Source organism: Lipotes vexillifer, unplaced genomic scaffold (genome assembly GCF_000442215.2).
Source record: "Lipotes vexillifer unplaced genomic scaffold, Lipotes_vexillifer_v1.1 scaffold421, whole genome shotgun sequence".
Lineage (NCBI taxonomy): Eukaryota > Metazoa > Chordata > Mammalia > Artiodactyla > Lipotidae > Lipotes > Lipotes vexillifer.
This window is the reverse complement of record NW_006781198.1, coordinates 476,601-486,535: the sequence shown is the minus strand read 5'-3', so window position 1 is coordinate 486,535 and position 9,935 is coordinate 476,601. Positions and strand designations below refer to the sequence as shown.

General features: G+C 38.6%; 1 protein-coding gene across 1 annotated transcript in view; it reads right to left on the bottom strand.

Moving 5' to 3' along the window:
- Positions 1–2,523: 2,523 nt before the first annotated feature.
- The window catches only part of DCDC2 (doublecortin domain containing 2), a 156,254-nt gene continuing 148,842 nt past the window's right edge, over positions 2,524–9,935 (bottom strand). Inside the window, exons 9-10 of the mRNA XM_007454516.1 lie at positions 3,873–4,169; positions 2,524–3,076 (exon numbers count right to left, since the gene is read on the bottom strand). Of these exons, the coding sequence (XP_007454578.1) occupies positions 2,978–3,076; positions 3,873–4,169 (396 nt within the window). The 3' untranslated portion in view covers positions 2,524–2,977. The remainder of the gene's footprint in view (positions 3,077–3,872; positions 4,170–9,935) is intronic.

Genomic DNA, 9,935 nt, shown 5'->3' with positions numbered 1-9,935 from the left:
TGTCTGTGCTTACAGACGACACCAGGAATCAACACTCTCATAAAACGGGAGGCACGAGAGGGTATCATACTCTTCCTATGAGTCTGGCTCTCTAATATTCCCCCCCAAAATGTCTTAATAAACAAAAAGTCATCCTATGTCCATAGAGAAATATAATGAGTAAAAAGTTATCTTAAGGCCAGAGTATCTTGTTTTATAATTAGAAATCCATGGATGCTCAAATGCAATTTTAACAGAAGCTAAACCAGGTAATATGTCCTTTGCATGAAAATGACTTTAGTTAAAAATCTTCTTTATTTGCGCTGCAAAACTCCTAATGTTCCATTTCAACTAACAAACCAGTTGCTGATAAATGTGTTAAAACCCAATGAAATTTAAGAAAAGCATTTCATTAAAACTATGAAAATCTATCACAAAGAACAGATGAAAGCATTCTGTGATTGGTTACCACATAAAAGCTCCACGAGTTTTTCTTACTAACACCCTCTATAAAACAATACCTGAAGCCTAACCAAGATCTCTTCTGCTCACTCACATAAATGTTCTCCAAATCTGTCAGTGAGTCTCACTTCATTTGTGGAGCTACTCTGCCACGGAGGCCACCATTCCCACAAGGAAAATGTCCACATTTGGAAGGTGAATTAACTTTCATCATGTGTGTTAAAGTCATCTCCAAAATGACATTTACAATTTTAATCATCTGTCAGTGATTTCTTCCTTGGTTGGACGACATAGTTTTTTGTTTTTGTTTTTGTTTTTTAGTAACATATGCTTGCAAAGTGTTTTAAAGTTATTAGTGACTGTTCATCCCTCAAGTTAAGTCACAGTTATATCCTACAGACAGGTGGTGAAATATGCCATAAAAGTATTACGTCCCAATTTTTAAATTTTTTGCTACAGGTATTGTGGCCTATCACCTTCTTGAAGTATACTTAACATACCAAACTTTGTTTTTCATTTAAAGTAACATTGTGCTTCACTAAGATGACTCTTAAAAAGTTCCTGAAAACCTAAATATTAAGTATGATGAAGCAAAGAACAGGGAAAAAAAAGAGACAGAATATCTTTATTGAAGAAGGAAAAGAGAGAGAGAGATAAAATCCTCATTAAAGAAAGAAAAAAGAATCACCTTGATAATCAGTTGTAATTTCTTATATGTAATCCCACATTTTTATAAACTATTTGCAATCATTAACCCCAGGCCCAGTAATAGTGTGGGAATTTAAAAGACCAGGTAGTCTATTTCCCTAGCAACAAGAATTATTAAGATTGTTGCTTATAGTCTGCAATGTTTTACGTCGCCCCATTTGAAAAAATAAGCCTATTAATAGAAAGCACCATCTAGAGCTTATATTAGAAATATAGGACCCCATTTATAATCATCCTCCCAGATTACTATACCCTTATGTCAGTATCTCTTTCCAATACTGTTACATTATATTCTCTGCATATACTTCCTATTTGTGGAAAATATTAAAATAGCTTCTAGGAAAAATACACCAGTTTTCTATAGTATTATTAAGTGCTTTATGTAACTACTTTGATTCCAAGTGATTTGTTATGAAACCTGGAGGGGAAAAAAATCTTTTAAACTTATCATTAATAATGAATTCTATGAAAGCACAAGAAGTTAAAATTTCAAATTTATAACATACATGATTAACAAAAATATTCTTTAATATGAGAAAAACATATTTCTATATTTAAGGAAGAACTGCATCATCTCTTAAGAATTCAAAAAACTAATACGATTATTTTTTTCTCCGTATATACCTAACAAGGCAATTTGAGTTAATTAACCCCTAAAACTGCAATCAGGAACTGGTTTCATTATGACAGTTTTTAATCTTTTTTCAACAATTTCTATCCTATAGCTTCTAATTATATAGAAAGGAATCTGCTTGAAAGTCTAAATATAACTGACCATGAAAATAAATATTTGCTGATACCCCTAAGGGAAAAAATATGACAAGGCGGTCCTAATAGAAATAAGGCAAAAAGCAAGAGAAATTGAGGAGTAACAAACTCTTCATGTAGCCTACTTTTTTTCTACTATGCTATCTTGTTCTTTTTGTTAAAAAACTGTTTGGAGAAAATTCAATCTTTGGAATAGCCAATATTGAATTTTCTAATATTGAACAATAATGCAAAGGAGAAGAGAGGAGTATTATTGGTAATGGTAGAGACTGGATCAACGAAAATCCATAGGATACCAGAATTTGCAAAACACCCAGCCAGGCTCAGTGATATAATTGGGTGTTCCTTTATAATTCCTTCATGAATATGTGTCATTAAAGCCATAAGGATTAAAACCTGCAGCAGTTAAGGGAGGGGCATGACAATATTTGTCAGGAATACACTGAATGAATACTTCCTCCTTCCAAAATGAATACCTTGCATTTTCCTTTTTGTTCTCTTAAGGTGGATTTTGGCTAAGGAGGAAGAAAGAAAGGAGTGTCAACAAGACACAGAAACATTTCAGTCTATTGCCATCTTCAAATTATCTCTGAAACTAAATTGCAATTTGTTTATTCAAGAGTTTATTGCTTTAAAAGAAATAGTACATGCTTTCCTATTATATTTTTTTTTAATTCTGTGCCTCTTAGATAAGTGCTTTAGCATAAGCTGCCATCTAATAATCTCACTTACCAAGAACAGTAATGATCTCGTTCTTTTTCATCTTTACAAAGACAAGTGGCCAATTGTCTTCCAGTGCAAATTCCCCTCTATTACTCTTGTTTAATTTTTCTAAATGACTTTTTAAAACACATCTCATAAAAAGTCACTCTGCTTTAGTAGCTATTCAAAGTTATCTAGTGTTTCCCATTAGTTTGGCCTCTAATTTTAAATTTCAGTAGGTAGTATTCAACCATATTGTCACATTATGTTTAGCAATAACTATATGCTTATTATTCGAGTATTATAACCCTTAATTTTTCTTAAACTCAATATAATCTCTTTTTTAAAATCATCCACGCTATGACAGATTATCCTTGTTTTGTTCACTGTTATCATTTTCTTGTGAGCTGGTGATTTTTACTTCTGGCTTTGGTGGTCTTTGAGGGTCCAAGTCAGCCTGAAGGAAAACAGATGAAAACAAAGATATTTAGCTCTTTAGTTACAGAGGCAATAAAATTTACAAAGGAAAAATGACTCACTATTGCCTTTAATCTTATAAATATTCAACTAAAAATAGCTCCTTGGGTTCCCTATGTTGTTTAGTCTATCATCACCCAGTGGACATGACAATCTCAAACTTTACTTGTTCAGAAGCCCCTTCTGGGACCATAATCCACCATGTGCTTAAAGGGCACAGACTCACCTCTTGAGCTTCAGGTGTTATTTTTCTCAATTTTTTTCTTTATTTCCTTTTGAGCTTTTCTTTTCAACAACATACCTATACTTTTCATTTTAGCATTTTCAGAGAAAAGGGAAGAGTAAAATGCAGCAGTTCTCCTCTCGTGTCACATTAATAATCCAGCCCCATACCAGATGTCTTTTATTAGTTTTCTACTAGAATTCACAAATTCTTTGTGACTATGGTACCAAGCACCATCAAGTAGATAAGAGCAGGACAGAAAATGAAAACATAAAGGCAGCTTCTGGAACAGCATCCCTGCCCCTTGGATTTCTCATACATTAATGATATCTCATTACAGTTTGTCTTTTACCCACTGGACTGAAAACTAAGGGGGTAAGATTAGAATTAGCTGGTTTTCAAACTCTGTTCCATGGAATCCTGGAAGTGCCATAGCTTTCAAGTCCTAAGTGCTTGAATAATTCCCTAAGTGTAAGCACAGATGCACACTCATGCACACACACACACACACACTTCATGCATGCACACAAGTGAGCAAAAGCAATAGAAATACCTCTTCACATCCACTGCCAGCTCCTTGAGACTTTATTTCCTCGTCCACTGCTTCTTGGAGCTCATTATTAACCTGGTCCGGTTCCTCGCCATTTTCTTCATTGGTGCCTCTGCTCACACGAGCAGGACCTGCCTGCTCCTCCCTGTGATCCAGGATCTCTGCTTGCTCTGGAGCTTTGGTAGCCTCCCCGCCTCCTTCCTCTTCAACTCCACCATTCATTCCTGAAAAGTCTTCCTTCTGTCCCACTTCCTTATTTTCTTTCTCTCTATCTTCCTCATCTACTATTTCTGCTGGCCTCTGATGGATCAAAAGGAATAATGGATAAAAATAGGAAGTATAACAGAGATTCTCCATGGCACATTATAATAATGTAATAATTATAATATTACTGTCAAGTAAAACTTCCTTACATTTGCATATGCAGAGTATATCTTGTGTTAACCTTTACAAATATACCATTCTTCACAAATATTTTCTCATTTAATTCTCACAATCATCCTGTGAGGTTGGTATTATTCCCGTTTTACAGGTGAGAAAACTAAGGTCTAGGGAGACCAAGTATCTAGCCCAAGATTCCACTCTTTGTAAGTGGAACAGCCAGAATGAAGATGAAGCATGTGACTCCCAAATCAATGTTCTTAATCCCCATGGCAAAGAGAAAACTAAACTGCAGGATACTTGGCCAATGTCTAGTGGCCCAGAGGAGGAGGTAAAAAAAATTCTTTGTGGAGAGATTATCATCCCCACCACTAGCGTCTGCTATGTATTTAAATCCCTACGTATGAAAAAGGGCAATGGCGATGGCCAGGATGTGAACCCTGGTTTTCTAAAAATAAACATGGACAGCTTTCCACACAATGCCTAAGAGAGTTGACTGTATATCTCTAAATGCAAAAAGTGATTGTCGAGGGCTTCTCTGGTGGCGCAGTGGTTGACTCCACCTGCCGATGCAGGGGACACGGGTTCGTGCCCCGGTCCGGGAAGATCTCACATTGCCGCGGAGCAGCTAGGCCCGTGAGCCATGGCCGCTGAGCCTGCGCGTCCGGAGCCTGTGCTCCGCAATGGGAGAAGCCACAGCAGTAAGAGGCCCGCGTACCGCAAAAAAAAAAAAAAAAAAGTGATTGTCGTGCAGATCCAAGGCCAAGAAACTATATATTCTTTCTATAAAAATAATAAACGCTCAAGTATTTTATAAACTAGGCATTTTTACTGTTATTTAGATACATGTAAGTATGTTTTAAAAGAGAAAAGGAGGCCAAGTTCCAGAGCCAAGACTTTGGAGAGAGAAAGACCCAGGTTCAAGTCCTGGCCGGGCACTTACTGGCTGTTACCTAACTTCTTTGAACTTCATATTCCCCACTTGTAAAATGAGAATATAATAAAACTTCCACGGAGATTAAATAAGTTACATACAGTGCCTAGCAAAGCACCTGGCACATCATGACCCTAAAAAAAAAAAAAAAATTAAAATATCTTCCCGTTTGTTATAATACATTCTTTCCTGGACCTACCATATTTCTTCATTGGCCTTAATAAAATATGAGTTTTTTAAAGGATAGGGTAGAAACAGAATTTGTTTTATGTTAGGACCCCACTCCTGCCTCTTTCTAGTCATCTGACACTGGACAGGTCAGTTAATCCCCTGGTATCTGTAAAACAAAGGTTTGAGGTGCAATTAACTCTGACCTCCCTTCCAACTCTGGAAGTCCATTCTCCTCTAACTACCCAAATTCTTATTATGGGCCTATTAATGGTCTTCTTATAAAAGTTATCATAATGCTCCCAGTTTAGGAAGTAAAGAAGGAAGGAAATGGAGCAGAGTAGACTAAAAAAACTCAGGATAAAATTCAACACAACATTATTTCGAAGAGGAAAGAGGCAGAACCATGAATTCTTATACTCTGTCCAACATAAAGTCTCAGATTTGATTACATGATATCAAAGATGCCCTTTAAAAAAATGAAGGTTAAAAAAATGAATTCTTAAAATATTCCAATAACCATCATCTTTGTCATCATACAAATTAAATAATAGTACAGTGCTTCTGCATCTTTCAAATTTCCATTCAGTTGCTTAACATCAAACTGCGTAGAGCCCTAGTGACCCTTAAGCATGCTGCCCAGGGAGAGGCCCTTAGGAAGGCCAAATGCTGGACAGAAACTAAAGGTGGGAGGGGATAGATCTGCCAGACGATGTGGAAAGAAAAGGCAAGAGATTTATAAAATGAAACCCACAGCGCTTGGTAAGGATTTCTGGTTTTTATGCATAAGACCTAAATGAGTGAAGGTGAGAAAATTTTTCAATTTCCAAAGGAGAAAACACTATGTTCCCATCTCCACAGGCTTGTCGCACCCTCTCTCAATGCAGAGAACAAAGACGGCAAAGCATTGACGCAGACGCACTAGAAGTGATGACAGGAGAGTGTGGCGAGGGACAGGGTGGGCACTGTCATTGTGAAAACAGAGCAGAGGAAATGTCTGGGGCCAAAGATGACATTTATGTCACTGAGGAGAAAGGGCTTCTGAGGGACCCAGGGAAGGAACCGGCAGCACCAGGAGGTCCAGAGGCTTCCTCAATAAGACACTGGGACAGAGAGGGGACTCTGGGCGGGAGAGAGTTAGAATAAAGAGCCATATGTAAAATAGATAGCTAGTGGGAAGGAGCCACATAGCACAGGGAGATCAGCTCCATGCTTTGTGTCCACCTAGAGGGGTGGGATAGGGAGGGTGGGAGGGAGGGGATATGGGGATATATGTATATGTATAGCTGATTCACTTTGTTATAAAGCAGAAAATAACACACCATTGTAAAGCAATTATACTCCAATAAAGATGTTAAAAAATAATTTACAGAGGGAAAAAAACAAAAAAGAGCCAACTCAGAGAAACACAGCGGGTGGCTCCCCACTAACCTATCAGAAGAGGCCATGAAAAGGCTCAGGGGTCTTGGACCAAGAGACAGCAAGTTCCCTTGCTGGTGACTCTGAGAGATTTTTTAGGGGATACTCACAGGGGGACTCTAAGAGACACTGGAGGGCTCTCAGGCACCATGACTCGAGCTAATGGGCCTGGAGCAGCTGTTTGTGCTGGGCTAGATGCCAGGCATTCAGAGACAAATACGACTGTGACATCAACGAGCCCAGAGCAGTACAGCAGCACATCACGTGATCGTGGGGCAGGAGGAAAGGGCAGTAACTCAGGGTGGGGTGTGGCAGGCTGGGGCCACATCCCACACAGTCTGGGCACTGAGGTTTCTACAGCACTGCGTGAATGGTGTTCATAGGTGGAGAGCAAAGGACAGGCAGCAAATACAGCAAGCACCCGTCACCCGAATGTCACTCTCAGCATTCAGACATTCATCATTTCCTAAAACCCTCACAAGAACCCTACGAAACAGGCTTCTGATGCCCATTATATGAATGAGGAAAATGAGAAATCCCTCAACACTGCCTGCATCACACCGCAGGTGAACAAACAGGGTTAAGATGGAACCCAAGGTGGTCTTGTCCCAAAGTCCTATATTCTTTCTCCGAGAAATAACACAAGCAGTTGCTAATGTATCTAGCACTGCTGCAAGCACACTCAAGTATACTTTCAATGGCCAGAAAATATGACGTCTGCAGTAGGCAACATGACTTTTATTGTTTAAAGAATTACTGACCTGAGAACAAAACATTTCTGGATTTCTATTAAAGACTGGTAGATCTAGGGAAGGAACATTATAAACATTGTTAGGCAGAGTACTTGAAGCAGGACATAACGAAAATCCAGAAATACTACAGTGCTAATGGCCAATGAGAGCAAAAAGATTTCTGTGCAAGTTACCTCTGAAAAGTGGATAATCGTGTACCGCACTTCTAGAAATTGTAATCCTTACTGTGCCTATTGTTGCCTTATTCAAAGCAACTTTGGGTTTTGGTTTTAAAGAGAAGTTATACAGCATTTTTAATACAAAATCTTTAATAATGATACCAGAAAATTCAAATTTTAGTGTAACCATTCAGGAATCTAGATATGTCCCTTGCCTCTGAGAATCTATTACAAGAGCTTGCTAAAGTCTGCTAAGGTGACTACGGCTGTCTAAATGGGAAAAAGTCTGTTTTCCTTTACTGATATCTGGATTTATACCCAAAAGTTACAGAACGATAGAGTGTTGGTTTCTAGTTGTTAGTTTTAAGTCTCTCATCCTACCCCTTTCTTTGCTCCCAATCCCCAAACGCATATACATTTTTTTCCCCTTTAATGAAAAGAGCTGGGCTGGGATATACCCTAATCTCTTTTTAAGGATGGAGACACCTAGCCCTAAATTCAGCTCTGTTCTCTTCGCTGTTATTACCAGCACTACTAACAAGCAGTATTATGCTTTCATCCCATTATTTCTATTAGACTTTCCCAGCACAGCTATTTTAGTAGTCATCAAACGAAGCCATATCTGGTTGGCTCAACTTTAAGAAATGCTGGATTGTGGGGCTGAAATACCAATTTAATCAATTTAAATAAGATGGTAACATTAGTTAAAAGGCTTATAATCCTTTAAAATATCCTGAGTGTAGTACGAAATTTATTATTACTACAACACAATTCAGGACCAAAAAAGAAACAAAAAAATGCTTCTATGACAGATCTGTAATGAATAAATGAAAAGCAATGCGCTTTTTGGTGTAATCTCCTTTGAAGCAAGCATTAAATTATTAAAGATGTTTCTAGTGTATAAATCAATCAAATCGTCCCCAGAAGGAACACTGAGTTTTACACCCATACACACGCACACAGATAAAATCTATACCATGGTAAGGGCCTACAAAGAAGTAAAAAAAAAAAAAAACAGCACTCCTTCTATAAGAGAGTGGGTGTCCATTATTAGATAGTCACACTATATTTGAATAATGTGTTCCCACTCCACCCCACCAAAAAACAAAACAAAACAAAACTTTGCAACTGTTTAATTTCTTCAAAATTCCCAAGTAGTTCTCAGCCTCTGCCCATTTAGCTGGCCCTGCCTGATTGCCCAGCTAAGCAGGAACAGTCACAGCCAGCCAGACGCCAGCGTTAGCGCAGCGAGCCAAGGGTGACGTACACAGAACCCACGTTCCACCCGCACCTCAAAGAACCTTACAAGATTCTGATGATTGCAATTTTGACAGAGAAAAGTGGACACAGGAGGCAAAAGGGCGAGGGTGGAGGGTGTGGGGAGAAAGGGACAGGGACATGGATGGAAAAGGTAAGAGTTAGACATCGCAAGTTCAACTTGAAAGGGTGAGGAAGGAGGAAGAGAAGCAGGAAGGGAAGAACCCTCTTTCCCAGGTCCAATCACACTGTCCCTTTTACACTGAAGGGAAGCAGAGCTCCCACATGTGACGCTGCCTCTCCTTCCTGCAGAAGCCAGTTCTCATGTGATTCCAAGAGACTGTGTTCATAACTGAAGAAGCTCGCCAGGCAGGGGTGGGGGTTCCTGGACAAAATTTCTGCCTGCTGATGTTTTCTACTATGGTGATGTCAGCTGTGCAAAATGAAGCAGCCGTGGTCTGTTGGAAGGCAGGGGTCACGCTGCAGCTTCAGGCTAGTGAACCCACCTCACCCTTTGGAAACTGAGGATAATAATGACCTCACAGAAGTGCAGTAAGGACCAAACGAGATCATGCACATATAGTGGTCTTTCAACCACTATAAACTGAAAAAGCTACAAATATATATATACATATATATATGTGTGTGTGTGTGTGTGTGTGTATATATGTTTATTATTGTTACCACTCCATTTTTCTTGCCCTTGGATGGAAAGAGTTGAGAGGTTGTTGTCTGATGAAATAGTATAATACAGGATTTGCACTACAGTCATGAAATCGTATTCTAGTGGGCCACTTAGAGCAGTCTCCCTTCTAAATCTCATTCACATGAAAACAAACAAACAAAATATATCAAGACACTTAGCAATTATCTTGCCCTTTTTAGTTAATACAGTTAACATGCAGGCTGATGTTCAACTTCTGGTCCAATGAGAAGGTTAGGTGTGATTTTCATAAACTAATCACCCTTGCTTTTAGTTACTTATGTTTATTCTTCG